This window comes from Rhinolophus sinicus, linkage group LG15 (assembly GCF_036562045.2).
Source record: "Rhinolophus sinicus isolate RSC01 linkage group LG15, ASM3656204v1, whole genome shotgun sequence".
NCBI classification, from domain to species: Eukaryota; Metazoa; Chordata; class Mammalia; order Chiroptera; family Rhinolophidae; genus Rhinolophus; species Rhinolophus sinicus.
Genome location: NC_133764.1, coordinates 22432755 through 22451736, shown reverse-complemented (window position 1 = coordinate 22451736; position 18982 = coordinate 22432755). Strand labels below are relative to the sequence as shown.

Genomic DNA, 18982 nt, shown 5'->3' with positions numbered 1-18982 from the left:
TTTTAATAGAAAATATACATGATCACAGACAAAATTTAGAAAATATAGAAAATCATAAATAAGAAAACAAAAATTAACCACCATTCTGTACTTAGTTTTGCATTTCACGATTGTTACTTAATAGTCTTTCTCGTGCTAATATATCTTATTATTGTTACATGTCATTAAAACTCAAAAATTCTTCCATGTCATTAAAACTCAAAAATTATTCAAAATTAGCATGCACACTATTCTATTGTATGGAAATACCAACCTATTATACAAAAATCTATTGTATGTTTCATTTTTCGAGGGACTGGATCTTCGTTTTAAAAAGACACTTGTCGGGAAGAACAACTAAGATGGTGCAGTAGGTAAACACTGTGCCTACCTTCTCTCACAACCACATCAAAATTACAACTGATGTAGAAAACAACCATTATTGAGAATTGCCTAAAATCAAGCTGAACTGAAACCTTTCAACTAAGGACATGCAGAAGAAGCCACCTCCGACTTGGTAGGAAGAAGGGCAGAGATGCGGAGTGAGCTGGGCCCACAGCCGCATGTGACCATTAAAGATTCAGAGGGTTATTTCTGCTGTGGGGGTTCCTCCACCCCCTAAATGTTTGAGGGATCCCAGCCCCTCGCCAGCCCAGGGTTCCAGTCCTGGGGAGAGAAGTCCCCATAATTTCTGGTTGTGAAGACCAGCAGAGATTGTGACTGAGAGTGAATGCAGCTGCACTCACAGGTGCTCCCCTTAAAGGAACTGCGTGCGGACTTACCCACCAACAGAATAACTCGTTCTGAGCTCCAGCGCTGGTGCAGCAGCTGAAAAGGCCGCAGGGACATATGGAGAGGAACCAAGTTGTCTGGCTTGGGAAAGAGGCCAGAGAGGCAGTTTTTCCCTGGATGGAGGAGCTGGTAGAGGCCATTGTTTCTTTGTTGAGCCCTCCTTCTTCCTAGAGTGCGAACACAGGCAGCCGCCATTTCTGAGTCTCTGCAGTTCATTCTCCTCACCCTGGCAATTTGAGACCCTGCCCTGCCCAACTTTCGGGCACACCCAGGCTGCTTTCAGTGGCTTTTTTGTGCAGACCACCTGCCTTGGCTCAAGCTGCAGACTTTCCTATGGTCTCTCAAAGGTTCGCGGAACCCAGACAAGCAGCATCTGGCTTGAGCATGTCTTGTGCCTCTGGCTGAGCAGCCCTAAGCCGGCACTTGGTGCAGCTGGCCTCGATTCATGGATTGGACTCTCAAAGCATTTCTGAGCACAGCATAGGTGGCAGCCATCTGCGGATTTCTTTCTGGCTCCTGCTGGGTGGCGCCAGGTTGGGAACGTGCTGTGCTGAACTAACCCACAACGGATCCCCTCCAGCGTGGTCCTGGGGCTGGAGCCCCCAGTGACCAGCTTCAAAATGAGCAGGGGCATCACCCAGCTGCCTCCAAGTACAACACACCCAAGGGGCGGTTTGGGCAGGCACCAGAGTCCTGCCGAGGCAGATCCTGCTCCATAGGGTCAGCCTGGCACAACAACTCCACTATAGTCAATGCCAGTCCTTACAATGATTGAGCCCTAGGGTCAATCCCTCACACTGATGTGCAATTATCAACCAAGGCTCAACTACAAGAGGAGAACACACAACCCACACAAGGGACACATCTGGAGTGTGTAGCTCAGGTGACCAGAATGATTGCACCACTGAACCCCACAGCACACCTACTACATAAGGCCATTCCACTAAGACCAGAAGACATAACAGCCCTACCTAATACATAGAAACAAACACAGGGAGGTCACCAAAATGGGGAGAAAAAGAAACATGTCCCAAATAAAAGAACAGAACAAAGCTCCAGAAAAAGAATTAAGCAAAACGGAGCGAAGCAATCTATCAGATGCAGAGTTCCAAACACTGGTTATAAGAATGCCCCATGATCTCAGGGAGAACTTCAACAGAGAGACAGGAAGCATAAAAATGGAGATGAAAGCCATAAAAAAGAACAAGTCAGAAATAAAGGATATAATAACGAAATGAAGAATATATTACAGGGAAGCAACAGTAGACTAGATGAAGCAAAGGATCCAACCAGTGCTGTAGAAAGTAAGGTAGTGGAAAATACCCAACCAGAACAGCAAAAAGAAAAAAGAATACAAAAAATTGAGGAGAGTTTAAGGGGCCTCTGAAGCAATATTAACTGTACCAACATTATCATTATAAGGGTACCAGAAGGAGAAGAGAGAGAGCAAGGAATTGAAAACGTATTTGAAGAAATAATGACAGAAAACTTCCCTAGACTCGGGAAGGAAATAGACATTCAAGCCCAGGAAGCACAAAAAGTCCCAAATAAGATAAACCCAAAGAGGCCAACACCAAGATACATAATAATTAAAATGCCGAAGATTAAATACAAAGAGAGAATCTTAAAAGCAGCAAGAGAAAAGGAGTTAGTTACCTAAAAGGGAGCCCCCATAAGACTGTCAGCTGATTTCTCAACAAAAACTTTCCAGGCAAGAAGGGAGTGACAGGAAATATTCCATGTAATGGAAAGCAATGACATACAACCAAGATTGCTCTACCCAGCAAGGCTGTCATTTAGAATTGAAGGACAGATAAGGAGCTTCCCAGACAAGAAAAACCTGAAGGAGTTCATCCCCACCAAACCAGTATTACTAGGAATCTTAGAGAGACTTCTTTAAGAAAGGAGGGGTGTTAAGGACGGGTGAAAGGGGAAGGGATTAAAAAGTACAAATTTGTTGTTATACAGTAGTCAGAAGGATGTAGGGTATAGCTTAAGAAATATAGTCAACAATATTGTAATAACTAGGTGTGGTGCCAGATAGGTACTAGATCTATCAGGGTGATACACGGGAATGGGGCTGGGGGCAGGGTGAAAAAGGTGAAGGCATTAAGAAATACAAATTGGTAGTTAATACAGTATGGGGAATGTAATCAACAATGCTGTAAATATCACATGAGGTGCCAGACGGGCACTGGACTTATCAGGGGGATCACGTCATAGACTGTGTAGAGGCCTGACCAACGTGTTATACACCTGAAGCTGAAGTAGAATAATACTGAATGTCAACTATAACTAAATATGTAGGTATATATAATCATGGGATGTGGAGTGCAACATAGAGAAGATAGTCAATGATACTGTAACAGCTATATAAGGTGTCAGAGGGGTAGTAACTTGGGGTGGGTTATCACTTTATGAGGGGCTTAAATGTCTAACTATTACATTGCTTTGTACACTGATACTAAAAAAACTCAAACAAACCAAAAAAAGACACTTGTCAATTTTCAGTATCAAAACAGTTGCACTATTAGTTTTTCTCTCTCCCTGTGATTTTCAAGAAGGGAAAATGTGCCTTGCAAGTTTACACCTCATTCATGAAAAGCAGAGAGGAAACCTGCACTTTTAAGAAATTACATGTAGTTCAGAGGGTTGAGTCTTGGTTTCCAGGAAGTTGGGATGTAGCAAGAGCCATGACCAAAAAGAAAAGCAAGGGGAAGGTCATAGAGGAGAAGCTTCCATTTCTTGCTGGAAACAGAGAAGAGTATTGAAAGATTTTCAAGAAAAAGAGACAGAGACTGATTTGCAAAATCACTGGATGCTGTGTGATGATGGGAAATATTGAAGAGAGGCAAACTGGAAAAAACAGCTGATAGAAAACACAGCTGTCATGGTCAGATGCTGAGGGCCTGAGCTAAGACAGTGGCAATGGGAATGGTGAGAAGCAGATGTACTTCATTTCAAGATACAACAGATTGACTACAGTAGCCCCGTCACCCCTAATCTGCAGGGGATATGTCCCAAAACCCTCAGTGTACGCTTAACACCTCAGATAATACTTTACCATATATACTATGTTTTTTCCTATATGACATACACACCTTTTCACTTAAAGAAGGAACTTTATGGATTCTCTTCAGCATGTCCAAATTTCCAACATCATTGCTTTTGAGCTTTGGGGCCAACATTAAGTAAAATAGGTGTTACTTGAATACAAGCACTGTGATACCAAGTCAATCTGATAACTGCGATGGCTACCAAGTGACTAACTGGCAGGTGGTGTATACAGCATGGATACACTGGAGCAAGACACAATTCACGTCCCTGGTGAGATGGAGCAGGCGGTGCATAGTTTAAGACTTACGGATTATTTATATCTGAATTTTCCAATTTATATTTTTGGACCATTGACTGCAGGGAACTGAAACCAAAAAAAGTGAAACCACCAATAAGGCGGGAAAACTGTAGACGTAGGAGGTAAAGGGGCGGGACAAGCCAAGGGTGACCCCAGCTTTCTGGCTAGAAGCTGGGTAGGAGGGGATGCTTTTACTGAATAGAGAATACAGAAGGGGGAACAGGGGACAGAATCTACTCCAATACCAAGATGTACACCTTGACCTACTACACACACACACAAATAGTCAGAGAGAATGATAAGAACTCAAGAAGGAAAAGCAAAGAGTAGGGGCTGCGTGGAGACATTGTCTCTGGAGGATGCTAGAAAGAGGCCCGAGGATATTGTTTCTACCCACATGAAAGCTGGGGCCACGCCTGTGCTACCTGACCCTGGGCCACACCTGCAGAAAGGAGGCAGAGACTGGGCCAAAAGGACATCGTCATCAGTGAACCCATCCCTGGAGCCACTGTTGCCAAAAGGAGAGACTGAGACTGATGCCTGGGGACGTGGAACTGCAGGGCCAGAAACTGAAAGGAAACCAATCCAGCGACAAGGAGGCGAGCACAGCAGGACCAGGCGGTGATGTTACAGAACATGAACTGTTCAGCCAGAACCCCCTGTACTCATGGCTGGGACCCTCTGCTGGATGGAGGTGGGGCCTCAAAGAGGCTGGGCTGAGCCGCAGAGCAAGGACACAAACCACGGCCCTCTGTGCAGACGGATGCACCATGTTGACTGCTGGCTATACTGTCACCACCGCCTGAGAGATCTTTGGTGATCCCCAGAGATCCTGACCTTGACACCATGATTTTCTGATCCTTACCTTCCTGTTCATCTTCCAGCTCCATTATGGGACTTGGGCAGAGCCATACTGCTGGTCCAATCACTGAGTTATTCATTCACTCACAAAATATTATTAAGCTCCACTACGTGTCAGGCATTCTGGTATGACTGGAGAGTTATTGCTAAATAAGGCACACAGTGAAATACAAACCTGACCAATGCTATCTGTGTGATAGATTCCACCTAAATGTGTAAATCATTCACCTGTGTCAGCAATTTACCACCTGGGAAATTTCTAAAACCCTTCAAGACCAATTCAATCATCCTAGAGCTCCCTCATGTTATACATTCAACACATGCCTAGTAGCACCTACTCTGCATACAAGTACGTCGTTTTCCAATCAAGTAAAAACACATATGACAAAGGGCTATTTCCTGATTTTAGGACCGATACGGCAAATCTTACATATATAATTACTAAGATAAAATTTGATATTCAATTAGCCACCTTCATTAAAGAGAACAAAACTATAAGACACAGAGACTGCAGCAGACAACTCATCATGTGACAATCACCAGGGGGTAGGATTTGGCAGAATTATGAGGGAGACGTGGCTTTAGGAAATCCCACAACACTCCAGGACCACATCTGACATTTGTTCTTCTGTCCTCATGATAACACTTCATGTTGCTTTGGGTTTTAGAGACCTGACCCACCTCTAATGTAATCCGCATGATGACCCTGGGAAGAGAGACACTATGTCCCTTTTAAGTGAAAAGCTAAAGCTCAGAGAGGAAGAGAAAATCTTCCAGATGTCAGGCCCTGGGATGGTGGCTTCACACATCACCTTGTAACAGCCCTTCAAAGTGGATGATATTAACGCCACTTTACTGGTGTGAAAAATGAAGTCCAGTGAGGCAACATGCCTTTCCTAATGATACGCTGATAATAAGAGATGGAGGCCCGCTTTTCTGACTCTGCACTACCTCACCTTCCCTCTACACTGTGCTCTTGCTGCTTATACCAGTTCCCTACAAGCTGTTGAAATGATACCCGTAGCCTCACAGCTTTCCTTTGGGATCACCCTTCATGCTGCTCTCCAAGCCAGCCTACGAGCCTCAGCAAGTCACACCAGCTCTGTGCCTCTGTTTCCTCGTCTGTAAAACTGGGGTAAGAGTCCCTACTTACTAAGGGTGATGAAATACTAGTTGCAAGTATTAAGTGAGGTTGTGTCTTGAGAGCATTTAGCCCATCTGAAGTACTCAGGAAGTTCTCATTCTTACTGTTTGGAAACTGTAGTTTGTCTCTATTCATAACACTAGGCAATTCTCTTCACTCCAAATCAAATAAAACACAAAAAACCGTCCAGATTTTTTCAGTTTTATTATGAAAACACATGGAATCAACTGCATTATCCATGTGCTCACAATAGCAGAGAAAGAGACATGGGGACAAGTGACCTTCAGGGAAAAAAAAGAATATAATGTAGGATATAACCCCAAACACACTAACACAGCATATAGTGAAGATTAAGAGAAGGATCAGGGACTACAGAGAGGAGCTGTAAACACAGAGAGGGTGCGTCTCCCTGGGAAGCGTCAGGCTCCGATGACCTTCTCTGGAGATTTCCTGCCCCTGTCCTCGGAGTGTCTCAGTTCAGTTCCAGGTCTTCCATGTACTCCTGGACCCAGGGTTCGCTGGGGTTGGCACAGATTTGTTTTCCCCTTTTGGTCTGGAATCTGTGGAACAGGAGTGATTAGATCCCATGGGACCTTCCCTGTGTAGCTCTCTCTCTCTCTCTCTCTCTCTCTCTCTCTCTCTCTCTCTCTCTCTCTCGGCTTCATCACGGTCCAAGTTGAACCCTCTAAGGGGTGAGAACACCCTTCCTGGGGTGGTACTATAACGCGACTCCTTGTACTTTTCACCCTGGATTCAGCTCTGGTTGCCCACACAAGGAACCAATGAGTTGTACAATCAATATGCCTGCCTCTCCCCATGGTACCCTACCGCCCTGGCAATACCGTTTTCACATGCTTTTCTATGCACAGTTGAAGAAGTCAGCCCATATTTCCTGTCATCTCGTTCATTTCTCCTGGTTTCCTAGACTGCGGCTAACTTCCTCCGCAGAAACCCTTCATCTTCTCCGTTGGCTCCCCCACACCCCAGCCCCCTCCAGACTCAACAGACGACTTCATGACCTCACTGCTTTCTGGGAGGGCTTCAGCCTTGAGACCTGCCTCTACTGTTTGATCCTCCTCCTGCCCCAAAGAGACCCCCAATGTCATCCTGCCCTCGCCCTTCCTCCCAGAGGAGCCCAGAGGTTGATACTTACACCACAGCTGGCTGGGAGCAGAGGCTGCTGGTCTCATAGTAATCGGTCACAAAGCTGCGAGGGAGCTTCCGCAGGGTGTAAGCGAAGCAGCACGCAGTGGGAGGGTCTGTGTCCTCTGGAAAGAAAGGGCGAGTGAGATCAAAGCTCTGCAATGAGCTGCTCGTTTTGCCTTCTACTTATGGATATTCCGTGGGAATCTCTGTGGAGCGACCAGATCCCCAATTACAGTCCCTGATATCTAATCCCACCCACCCTGAGTAGGAATCTGATTCTGAATACAAGATTCTAAAGGAAGACTGTGGAGCTAGATTGGGTCTCAGAGCACACGACTAACTCCGTTTATTTTACAAGTGGAGAAACCAAGGCACAGAGAAAGAGAGGGACTTGCTTAAACAAGTCTACTGTTTGCCATTTCTTAAGAACACAGGAACTTGAATATTACTGATTGTTTAGTAGACTCTGCGTTAAACAGCAGCTACTTAATCTTCACAGGTCCCTTTTCTCCCACCCCCAGAAGCCACTGGTGGACCTTCCCAAACAGAAAACTGGGAGCTGCCTACACTGGTTCTAAAAGTAGTAGCTGAAAGAACAAACTTACTTTGTGATAATTGCACTGGAGAGCAGAAGGCAGCCACTAGCACGAGGAGAAAGAGGACAGTCATGCAGAGCTTCATGGTCTCGGCAGAGGGGAAGCTTTGCCGCAGTTGAGAATTCAGAACCAAAGAGCTTCAGAACCCGACTGTGTTCTGTGCTGACACTGAGATGTGATCCCTTCTTTATAGGAACTCTGACGACTGGGAGGGTCAGAGTTGGATTTCCATGGTAGCAATGATGTCCTGGTACAAATAAGAGAAGTGAATCTTGCTGAGCTAGGAGCTCCGCACAGCTTCTCTTCCCCAGAACGATGTCAGCATGGTAGTAAGAGAAAGGAAGTAGAGGGGAGAAGTGGGTTGAGCTCTAGAAGGAAAGGTGCATGAAAGGCAGTGACTGAGACACAGGAAAGATAAACCATTCACACCTGCTCGAAGGGGCTTGTTGATGACAGTCATGCTCCTATGGGTGGTTGGCACCTCCAGAAGCTGGAGGACTAATGACAGTCTTTCCAGGGTTACCACACGCCTGGCCCCAAGAAGGAAGGAGGAACTGGACTCCACGTCCCATTCCTGGGCCTCCTACTGCTGGGTTGAGTGACTGTAGGTCACTGCACATTTCCTTGGGCTGAACGAAAGAGTCCAGCATTGCACGTGCAGAAGGACCCAGCACGACAATTACCTCTGAATTACTGAATGTTTGCTATGTGCCAGGCACCCGATGAGCTGCTTATACACATAACAGCAAATCCACCACAACCCTGAGCTGGGGTGTGATTATTCCCCTGAGGCCAGAAGGATCAGAGAGCAGGGGAGAGTTCACTGATCACCTCAAGGCAATAATCTTAAGTGGCAGTGCCAAGGTTTGAAGTGAGATTCATCTGCCTCGAAAATCCATCTGTGGAGAGATTAGAAGATACCTGCTCTGGGGCATTAGGAGACCAATGATGGATAAGATGGGTGATGAGTCTCCTTGATGACACACATGAGTTTGTTGACTTTTGCTTCCTCGCCTTCATTTGATCTTTAGGTCAGGGAGGTAAACAGTCTAGTTCATGAAGAACCCAACAATAATGTTGTATTCACACGAGTGAAATTCCACACAAAGAGTACAAAGGACTTGTGCCAGTATGCGTACCTTAACCAATGGCCTCCATTATTTATACATTGACGCCATGTCTAAGTAATAGAATAGAGAAAATGATAATAAATGTCTCTCAAATACATGACAAAAAGGTGCTCATCTTCTCTAGAGAACCTTTCTTGACCTTTCTTCCAATTGAACTCTGATTCTCCCTCTGTGCTACTTCTATCATGTCAACTGTAACATAGCTGTCTACTTGGTGGCCTCCCCCACTGGAGAGTGAACTCCTTGATCAGGATACCATGTTATGTTTATCTCTGTATAAATAGTACGTGTTCAATAAACACTTGTTTCATAAGTGCCCAGAGGCAGCCCAAACTACAATTTTAACTGGGGGGAAGAGAGAGGGGTGTGACAGATAACGTGGATTCAGGATGTGAGCTCCACTTATCTGAATGAATTAAGACTGAACTGTGCATTCTAACTCTATTCAAAATGTGCATTCCCCAGCTCTCTGTCCACATGATAACACTTCATGTTGCTTTGGGCTTTAGAGACCTGACCCACTTCTAATGTAATCTGCATGATGACCCTGGGAAGAGAGACACTATGTCCCTTTTAAGTGAAAAGCTAAGGCTCAGAGAGGAAGAGAAAATCTTCCAATGTCAGGCCCTGGGATGGCGGCTTCACCCATCACCTTGTAACAGCCCTTCAAGCGGATGATATTAACGCCACTTTACTGGTGTGAAAACTGAAGTCCAGGGAGGCAACATGCCTTTCCTAATGATACGCTGATAATAAGAGATGGAGGCCCGCTTTTCTGACTCTGAACTACCTCACCTTCCCTCTACACTGTGCTCTTGCTGCTTATACCACTTCCCTACAAGCTGTTGAAATGATACCCTTAGCCTCACAGCTTTCCTTTGGGATCACCCTTCATGCTGCTCTCCAAGCCGGCCTACGAGCCTCAGCAAGTCACACCAGCTCTGTGCCTCTGTTTCCTCGTCTGTAAAACTGGGGTAAGAGTCCCTACTTACTAAGGGTGATGAAATACTAGTTGCAAGTATTAAGTGAGGTTGTGTCTTTAGAGCATTTAGCCCATCTGAAGTACTCAGGAAGTTCTCATTCTTACTGTTTGGAAACTGTAGTTTGTCTCTATTCATAACACTAGGCAATTCTCTTCACTCCAAATCAAATAAAACACAAAAAACCGTCCAGATTTTATCAGTTTTATTATGAAAACACATGGAATCAACTGCATTATCCATGTGCTCACAATAGCAGAGAAAGAGAGATGGGGACAAGTGACCTTAAGGGAAAAAAAAGAATATAATGTAGGAAATAACACCGAACACACTAACACAGCATATAGTGAAGATTAAGAGAAGGATCAGGGACTACAGAGAGGAGCTGTAAACACGGAGAGGGTGCGTCTCCCTGAGAAGCATCAGGCTCAGGTGACCTTCTCTGGAGATTTCCTGCCCCTGTGCTCGGATGGCTCAGTTCAGTTCCAGGTCTTCCATGTACTCCTGGACCCAGGGTTCGCTGGGGTTGGCACAGATTTGTTTTCCCCTTTTGGTCTGGAATCTGTGGAACAGGAGTGATTAGATCCCATGGGACCTTCCCTGTGTAGCGCTCTCTCTCTCTCTCTCTCTCTCTCTCTCTCTCTCTCTCGGCTTCATCACGGTCCAAGTTGAACCCTCTAAGGGGTGAGAACACCCTTCCTGGGGTGGTACTGGAACCAGACTCCTTGTACCTTTCACCCTGGATTTAGCACTGGTTGCCCACACAAGGAACCAATGAGTTTTACAATCAATATGCCTACCTCTCCCCATGGTACCCTACCGCCCTGGCAATACCGTTTTCACATGCTTTTCTATGCACAGTTTAAGAAGTCAGCCCATATTTCCTGTCATCTCTTTCATTTCTCCTGGTTTCCTAGACTGCGGCTGACTTCCTCCGCAGAAACCCTTCATCTTCTCCGTTGGCTCCCCCACACCCCAGCCCCCTCCAGGACTCAACAGGCGACTTTATGACCTCACTGCTTTCTGGGAGGGCTTCAGCCCTGAGACCTGCCTCTACTGTTTGATCCTCCTCCTGCCCCAAAGAGACCCCCAATGTCATCCTGCCCTCGCCCTTCCTCCCAGAGGAGCCCAGAGGTTGATACTTACACCACAGCTGGCTGGGAGCAGAGGCTGCTGGTCTCATAGTAATCGGTCACAAAGCTGCGAGGAACCTTCCGCCGGGTGTAAGTGAAGCAGCACGCAGTGGGAGGGTCTGTGTCCTCTGGAAAGAAAGGGCGAGTGAGATCAAAGCTCTGCAATGAGCTGCTCGTTTTGCCTTCTACTTATGGATATTCCGTGGGAATCTCTGTGGAGCGACCAGATCCCCAATTACAGTCCCTGATATCTAATCCCACCCACCCTGAGTAGGAATCTGATTCTGAATACAAGATTCTAAAGGAAGACCGTAGAGCTAGATTGGGTCTCAGAGCACACGACTAACTCTGTTCATTTTACAAGTGGAGAAACCAAGGCACAGAGAAAGAGAGGGACTTGCTTAAACAAGTCTACTGTTTGCCATTTCTTAAGAACACAGGAACCAGAATATTACTGATTGTTTAGTAGACTCTGCGTTAAACAGCAGCTACTTAATCTTCACAGGTCCCTTTTCTCCCATCCCCAGAAGCCACTGGTGGACCTTCCCAAACAGAAAACTGGGAGCTGCCTACACTGGTTCTAAAAGTAGTAGCTGAAAGAACAAACTTACTTTGTGATAATTGCGCTGGAGAGCAGAAGGCAGCCACTAGCACGAGGAGAAAGAGGACAGTCATGTAGAGCTTCATGGTCTCGGCAGAGGGGAAGCTTTGCCGCAGCTGAGAATTCAGAACCAAACAGCTTCAGAACCCGACTGTGTTCTGTGCTGACACTGAGATGTGATCCCTTCTTTATAGGAACTCTGACGACTGGGAGGGTCAGAGTTGGATTTCCATGGTAGCAATGATGTCCTGGTACAAATAAGAGAAGTGAATCTTGCTGAGCTAGGAGCTCCGCACAGCTTCTCTTCCCCAGAACGATGTCAGCATGGTAGTAAGAGAAAGGAAGTAGAGGGGAGAAGTGGGTTGAGCTCTAGAAGGAAAGGTGCATGAAAGGCAGTGACTGAGACACAGGAAAGATAAACCATTCACACCTGCTCGAAGGGGCTTGTTGATGACAGTCATGCTCCTATGGGTGGTTGGCACCTCCAGAAGCTGGAGGACTAATGACAGTCTTTCCAGGGTTACCACACGCCTGGCCCTAAGAAGGAAGGAGGAACTGGACTCCATGTCCCATTTCTGGGCCTCCTACTGCTGGGTTGAGTGACTGTAGGTCACTGCACATTTCCTTGGGCTGAACGAAAGAATCCAGCATTGCACGTGCAGAAGGATCCAGCACGACAATTACCTCTGACTTACTGAATGTTTGCTATGTGCCAGGCACCCGATGAGCTGCTTATACACATAACAGCAAATCCACCACAACCCTGAGCTGGGGTGTGATTATTCCCCTGAGGCCAGAAGGATCAGAGAGCAGGGGAGAGTTCACTGATCACCTCAAGGCAATAATCTTAAGTGGCAGTGCCAAGGTTTGAAGTGAGATTCATCTGCCTCGAAAATCCATCTGTGGAGAGATTAGAAGATACCTGCTCTGGGGCATTAGGAGACCAATGATGGATAAGATGGGTGATGAGTCTCCTTGATGACACACATGAGTTTGTTGACTTTTGCTTCCTCGCCTTTGTTTGATCTTTAGGTCAGGGAGGTAAACAGTCTAGTTCATGAAGAACCCAACAATAATGTTGTATTCACACGAGTGAAATTCCACACAAAGAGTACAAAGGACTTGTGCCAGTATGCGTACCTTAACCAATGGCCTCCATTATTTATACATTGACACCATTTCTAAGTAATAGAATAGAGCAAATGATAATAAATGTCTCTCAAATACATGACAAAAAGGTGCTCATCTTCTCTAGAGAACCTTTCTTGACCTTTCTTCCAATTGAACTCTGATTCTCCCTCTGTGCTACTTCTATCATGTCAACTGTAACATAGCTGTCTACTGGGTGGCTTCCCCCACTGGAGAGTGAACGCCTTGATCAGGATACCATGTTATGTTTATCTCTGTATAAATAGTACGTGTTCAATAAACACTTGTTTCATAAGTGCCCAGAGGCAGCCCAAACTAGAAGTTTAACTGGGGGGGAGGGGGGAGGGGTGTGATAGATAACGTGGATTCAGGATGTGAGCTCCACTTATCTGAATGAATTAAGACTGAACTGTGCATTCTAACTCTATTCAAAATGTGCATTCCCCAGCTCTTCTGTCCACATGATAACACTTCATGTTGCTTTGGGCTTTAGAGACCTGACCCACTTCTAATGTAATCTGCATGATGACCCTGGGAAGAGAGACACTATGTCCCTTTTAAGTGAAAAGCTAAGGCTCAGAGAGGAAGAGAAAATCTTCCAGATGTCAGGCCCTGGGATGGCGGCTTCACACATCACCTTGTAACAGCCCTTCAAAGTGGATGATATTAACGCCACTTTACTGGTGTGAAAACTGAAGTCCAGGGAGGCAACATGCCTTTCCTAATGATACACTGATAATAAGAGATGGAAGCCCGCTTTTCTGACTCTGAACTACCTCACCTTCCCTCTACACTGTGCTCTTGCTGCTTATACCAGTTCCCTACAAGCTGTTGAAATGATACCCTTAGCCTCACAGCTTTCCTTTGGGATCACCCTTCATGCTGCTCTCCAAGCCGGCCTACGAGCCTCAGCAAGTCACACCAGCTCTGTGCCTCTGTTTCCTCGTCTGTAAAACTGGGGTAAGAGTCCCTACTTAATAAGGGTGTTAAAATCCGTGTTGAAAGTATTAAGTGAGGTTGTGTCTTGAGAGCATTTAGCCCATCTGGAGTACTCAGGAAGTTCTCATTCTTACTGTTTGGAAACTGTAGTTTGTCTCTATATGTAGTTTGTCTAAATATTACTAGGCAATCTCTTCACTCCGAATCGTATTAAAAAACAAAGCAACTGTCCACATTTTTTTAACTTTTATTATGAAAACACATGGAATCAACTGCATTATCCAAGTGCTGACAAAGCAGAGAAACAGTGATGGTGGACCATCCCCGTGGGGGACATGTGTCCTTCGGCAAAAAAAAAAACCACACACAAAAAAACATAAATAAAGGTAATACCACCAAATACAATAACACAGCACATAATAAAAATTAAATTAAAAAAATTAAATTAAGAGAAGGATCAGGGACTACAGAGAGGACTTTTAAACACGGAGAGGGTGCGTCTCACTGAGAAGCGTCAGGCTCAGGTGACCTTCTCTGGAGATTTCCTGCCCCTGTGCTCGGATGGCTCAGTTCAGTTCCAGGTCTTCCATGTACTCCTGGACCCAGGGTTCACTGGGGTTGGCACAGATTTGTTTTCCCCTTTTGGTCTGGAATCTGTGGAACAGGAGTGATTAGATCCCATCGGACCTTCCCTGTGTAGCTATCTCCCTCCGTTTGACTATGGTTCAAGTTGAACCCTCTAGTGGGTAGGGAGACCCTTCCTGGGGTGGTACTAGAACCAGACTCTTTATACCTTTCACCCTGGATTCCGCTCTGGTTGCCCACACAAGGAACCAATGAGTTTTACAATCAATATGTCTACGTCTCCCCATGATACCCTACCGCCCCTGGCAATAACTTATTCATACGCTGTTCTAAGCACCGTTTAAGAAGTCAGCCCATATTTCCTCTCCTTTCACTTTCCCTGGTTTCCTGGCCTCTGGCTAACTTCCTCCCCAGAAACCCTTCATCTTCTCCCTAGGCTCCCGCAACCCCCTCCAGGACCCAATGGGTAACATCATGACCTCACTGGTTTCTGGGAGGGCTTCAGCCCTGAGACCTGCCTCCCTACTGTTTGATCCTCCACCAGCCCCAAACAGGCCCGTTTTCCATCCTGCCCTCGCCCTTCCTCCCAGAGGAGCCCAGAGGTTGATACTTACACCACAGCTGGCTGGGAGCAGAGGCTGCTGGTCTCATAGTAATCGGTCACAAAGCTGCGAGGAAGCTTCCGCAGGGTGTAAGTGAAGCAGCACGCAGTGGGAGGGTCTGAACCCACTGGAAAGAAAGGCCACGTGAGATCAAAGCTCTGCAAGGAGCTGCTCGTTTTGGCTTCTAGTTATGGATATTCGGTGGGCATCTCTGTGGAGCTACCAGATCCCCAACTACAGTCCCTGACATCTAATCCCACCCACCCTGAGTAGGAATCTGATTCTGAATACAAGATGCTGAAAGACGACAATAGAGCTAGATTGGGTCTCAGAGCACACGCCTAACTCCATTCATTTTACAAGTGGGGAAACTAAGGCACAGAGTAAGACAGGGACTTTCTTAAACAAGCCTACTGATTCTATTTCTCAAGAAAACAGGAACTTGAATATTACTGAATGTGTACTAGACTCTGCATTAACAGCAGCTACCTAATTGTCCCACTCCCTTTTTCCCATCCCCAGAAGCCACAGGTGGACCTTCCCATATAGTAAAGTGGAGGCTGCCTACACCACGGCTCTAGAAGGAGTAGCTGAAAGAACAAACTTACTTGGTGCTGAGAGCGCTGGAGAGCAGAAGGCAGCCACTAGCACGAGGACAGAGAGGACAGTCATGCAGAGCTTCATGGTCTCGGCAGAGGAGAAGCTTTCCCACAGCTGATACCACAGAACCAAAGAGCTTCAGAACCCGACTGTGTTCTGTGCTGACACTGAGTTGGGATCCCTTCTTTATAGGAACTCTGACGACTGGGACAGAGGTGGGGACACAGGAGGGCAAGTGGAATTTCCAGGGTAGCAATGATGTCATGGTACCAAGAAGGAAAGTGAATCTGGCTGAGAGTGAGGAGCTCTGCACAGCTTCTCTGCCCAGCACGATGTCATCACAGTGGAAAGAAGGAGGCAGAGAAGTGGGTTGGGCCCTAGAGGGAAGTGGTGCACCAGAGGCAGTGACTGACACTGAGGAGAGAATTGTAAACCCCACAGGAAAGATAAACCATTCACACCTGCTCGAAGGGGCTTGTTGATGACAGTCATGCTCCTATGGGTGGTTGGCACCTCCAGAAGCTGGAGGACTAATGACAGTCTTTCCAGGGTTACCACACGCCTGGCCCCAAAAAGGAAGGAGGAACTGGACTCCACGTCCCATTTCTGGGCCTCCTTCTGCTGGGTTGAGTGACCGTAGGTCACTGTACATTTCCTTGGGCTGAAAGAAAGAGTCCAGCATTGCACGTGCAGAAGGACCCAGCAGGACAATTACCTCTGACTTACTGAATGTTTGTTATGTGTCACGCACTGGATAAGCTGCTTATACACATAACAGCAAATCCTACCAAAACCCTAAGCAGTGGGGTGATTATTCCCCTGAGACAAGAAGAACAGAAAGTAGAGGAGAGTACACTGATCACCGAAGACAATTCTAAGTGGCAGTGTCAAAATTTGAAGTGAGAGTCTTTGGACTGTGACATCTATATTCTTTCTTCCTTGTTGTCACAAATATAGAATGTGACCACAGAGAGAGAAACTGGTGACCACTAGGGGTTATACCCCACACAGCCATCTTCCTAGGGCTGCAGTCAGGAGGGAAGGAGTTTCCGTCAGTCTGTCCTAGAACAAGAAGAGAACAGATGGCAAGAGAACTGCAGGTTTCAGTTTGCCCACGTGGACCCCCTACTAGAGAAGGAGAATAAAGTCAGTAAATATCCGTTTGGAAGACCCAGAATAAGAATGTTCCTCAAGTATAAAAATGGGGTTGGATATACCTAATCGTGAGTTTGTCGATATTATGGAGAAAATGTGTGAGTGTTTACAGCCCTCCACAGGGAATTCCTAGTGTTCACTGGAAGCCCTGCCTGGTTTGGCCGCTGCTGGTGACCTGAAGGTGAAGTGAAGGTGACTCGGTGAAGTTCACAAAGGCCAGGAATCAGTAGTGGAGGAAGTGGGCAGGTGACGGCGGTCAAGGTGATTGGATCAAGATCTGTATCCACCTGCAGCTCAGCCACTCTGACCCTGGTGCTCACCTCCAGCCCCACACTGCTCCCTGCCTCTGCTCAGAGAGGGAAGAATGAGGAGCAAAACAGAAAACCAGGCCGCCTGGGTGGTATCGAGATGTAGGACAGGAGGGGGCAGAGCAGCACCTTGGAGTACCCCAGGGTCCCTAAATGAAGTATAATGTCATCCTACCGCCTATCACTCCCTCCATCACCACCCACACACACAAACTGTCCTTCTTCTCTCCATCTTTTCTCTCCTCCCCTTGTCTTTGTGCGAGACTTGCTTCAAATGTTCTGATCTCCACCAAGTCCCCTATGCCCAGCTCTAAAGTTCTGTGATGCCTCGTATCACAGATGCCAGTGCCTCTCATGGTCTTTCCCGGTTGGTGAAGTTTCCTCTTCGTGTATCAAGGACCTTGCTTCAGGGAAAGAGGGTGTACCTTGTGTACAGTGAGATCTACACAGACTTTGTTATCCATGCCATTTCTATTCAACCCAATCAATTTAGAAGTCATCTGCTCTTTGTCAGGGAAGGCAGAGCCAAATCAAGCCGCATCCCTCCCCTCAAACAGGTCTCAGTCTAGTCATGGTGTTGACAGTGATAGAAATTACTATCCCAAGAGATGGAATAAATTAAGTGTCTCATCAGAAGTAGAAACAGAATGTCAGAGGCTCAAAGGATGGAGAAGGCCAACCCTTGGCTGCAGACTGATAGTTCTAAGTGAAGTTGAAACCCCACTGTGTGCTGAAGGGGAGGCCTTGACAAGGGGACGTCCATCTAAATGAGTAGGGTGTGCTGGCCTTCAAGTTGCGGAGATTTTAAAGATACCTGCTCTGGCGCATTAGGAGAGTGATGAGGGATAAGATGGGTCATCTTGGAGCCACACAATGAGTTTGACTCTTGAGTTTTGCTTCCTAGCCTTGCTTTGATCTTTGGTCATAGAGGCAAAAGGTTTTGTCATGAATGTCCCAACAATAATGCTGTATTCACACTAGTGAAATTCCACATGGAGCATAAGAAGCATGTGTCCCAGTATGTTTTGCTGAATCAATGGCCTCCCAGGTTTACACATTGAGGCCATTTCTAAGTAGTAGTTTAGACAGAATGATAACAAATGCCTCTTGAATACACAACATAAATGTGCTCATCTTCTCTAGAGAACCGTTCCTGTCCTTTCTTCCAACTGATTCTGCATCTTCCTCTGTGCTACTTCTATCATGTCACTGTTTGTTGGTTGCCTCCCCCACTGAATAGTGAGTTCCTAGATGCAGAAAACATGTTATGTTTACCTCCATGAACATAGTAGGTGTTCAATAAACACTTGTGTCATAAGTGCTCAGAGGCAGCCCGCACTACCAGTTTTCCTGGGGGTTGGGCTAGAAGGGTGTGGTAGGTAAAATGGATTCAGGATGTGAACTCCACTTATCTAAATGAAATAAGAATGATCTGGGCGTTTGGACTCTAGTCAAAACGTGAATTCCCCAGCTCTGATGAGGTGATAATTGCCCTGCCCTCAACCCACATAACGAGTGGTTTATCATAAGGGATACTATTCTAGGACTCAGCTGTTTCCAGTTCAGCGGTGTGAGAAGTGACAACAGAAGTCTACCACGGTTTTAGGGAGCTCCCAATGCATTCTGGGGGTCACCCACCCTCTCACTCCAGGGAAACTCCACTTCCCCTCATTCGTGGTAATATACTGGTTTCCCCTTACACCCTTGCTGGCACTGTGCCCATAACTCCACTATGGGCACTGTTTTCTCATTTTGTTCTCCCGGCGTCTGTAAGCGGCAGGCAGGACTGGCAACCCCAGCAGTAATATGACCTTACAAACGCCCTGGTACCCTTGGTTTCCCCCAGCATATCATGTCCATGGTTCTATCTGATCCCAATCTGTTTTGCTATTGTACAGGTTAGGAAACAAAACCTAGAGAAGTTCAA

General features: G+C 46.3%; 3 protein-coding genes across 3 annotated transcripts; all 3 read right to left on the bottom strand.

Annotated features, from left to right (window-relative positions):
* Positions 1–6316: 6316 nt before the first annotated feature.
* LOC141568909 (C-C motif chemokine 4-like) lies at positions 6317–8062 on the bottom strand. The gene is made up of 3 exons (XM_074320077.1): positions 7883–8062; positions 7285–7399; positions 6317–6691 (listed from the first exon to the last, which is right to left on the bottom strand). The coding sequence occupies exons 1-3, from the start codon at positions 7956–7958 to the stop codon at positions 6604–6606; spliced, it is 279 nt and encodes a 92-aa protein (XP_074176178.1). The 5' UTR covers positions 7959–8062; the 3' UTR covers positions 6317–6603.
* Positions 8063–10173: 2111 nt separating this feature from the next.
* Positions 10174–11901, bottom strand: LOC109439840 (C-C motif chemokine 4). The gene is made up of 3 exons (XM_019720059.2): positions 11728–11901; positions 11130–11244; positions 10174–10545 (listed from the first exon to the last, which is right to left on the bottom strand). Exons 1-3 carry the CDS (start codon positions 11801–11803, stop codon positions 10458–10460), a joined length of 279 nt encoding a protein of 92 aa, XP_019575618.2. The 5' UTR covers positions 11804–11901; the 3' UTR covers positions 10174–10457.
* A 2133-nt stretch (positions 11902–14034) lies between these two features.
* LOC141566990 (C-C motif chemokine 4) lies at positions 14035–18505 on the bottom strand. Its single transcript, XM_074320059.1, has 3 exons — positions 15601–18505; positions 15005–15119; positions 14035–14459 (listed from the first exon to the last, which is right to left on the bottom strand). Exons 1-3 carry the CDS (start codon positions 15674–15676, stop codon positions 14372–14374), a joined length of 279 nt encoding a protein of 92 aa, XP_074176160.1. The 5' UTR covers positions 15677–18505; the 3' UTR covers positions 14035–14371.
* Between the last annotated feature and the right edge of the window lie 477 nt (positions 18506–18982).

What these genes read in the sequence shown, in the direction of transcription:
- LOC141568909 (XM_074320077.1), bottom strand. Translation starts at nt 7,958, where the DNA reads ATGAAGCTCTGCATGACTGTCCTCTTTCTCCTCGTGCTAGTGGCTGCC. An exon ending in TCCAGTGCAATTATCACAAA is followed by an intron (nt 7,400 to 7,882) that starts GTAAGTTTGTTC and finishes CTTTCTTTCCAG; the next exon opens with AGGACACAGACCCTCCCACT. An exon ending in TGCTCCCAGCCAGCTGTGGT is followed by an intron (nt 6,692 to 7,284) that starts GTAAGTATCAAC and finishes CCTGTTCCACAG; the next exon opens with ATTCCAGACCAAAAGGGGAA.
- LOC109439840 (XM_019720059.2), bottom strand. Translation starts at nt 11,803, where the DNA reads ATGAAGCTCTACATGACTGTCCTCTTTCTCCTCGTGCTAGTGGCTGCC. An exon ending in TCCAGCGCAATTATCACAAA is followed by an intron (nt 11,245 to 11,727) that starts GTAAGTTTGTTC and finishes CTTTCTTTCCAG; the next exon opens with AGGACACAGACCCTCCCACT. An exon ending in TGCTCCCAGCCAGCTGTGGT is followed by an intron (nt 10,546 to 11,129) that starts GTAAGTATCAAC and finishes CCTGTTCCACAG; the next exon opens with ATTCCAGACCAAAAGGGGAA.
- LOC141566990 (XM_074320059.1), bottom strand. Translation starts at nt 15,676, where the DNA reads ATGAAGCTCTGCATGACTGTCCTCTCTGTCCTCGTGCTAGTGGCTGCC. An exon ending in TCCAGCGCTCTCAGCACCAA is followed by an intron (nt 15,120 to 15,600) that starts GTAAGTTTGTTC and finishes CTTTCTTTCCAG; the next exon opens with TGGGTTCAGACCCTCCCACT. An exon ending in TGCTCCCAGCCAGCTGTGGT is followed by an intron (nt 14,460 to 15,004) that starts GTAAGTATCAAC and finishes CCTGTTCCACAG; the next exon opens with ATTCCAGACCAAAAGGGGAA.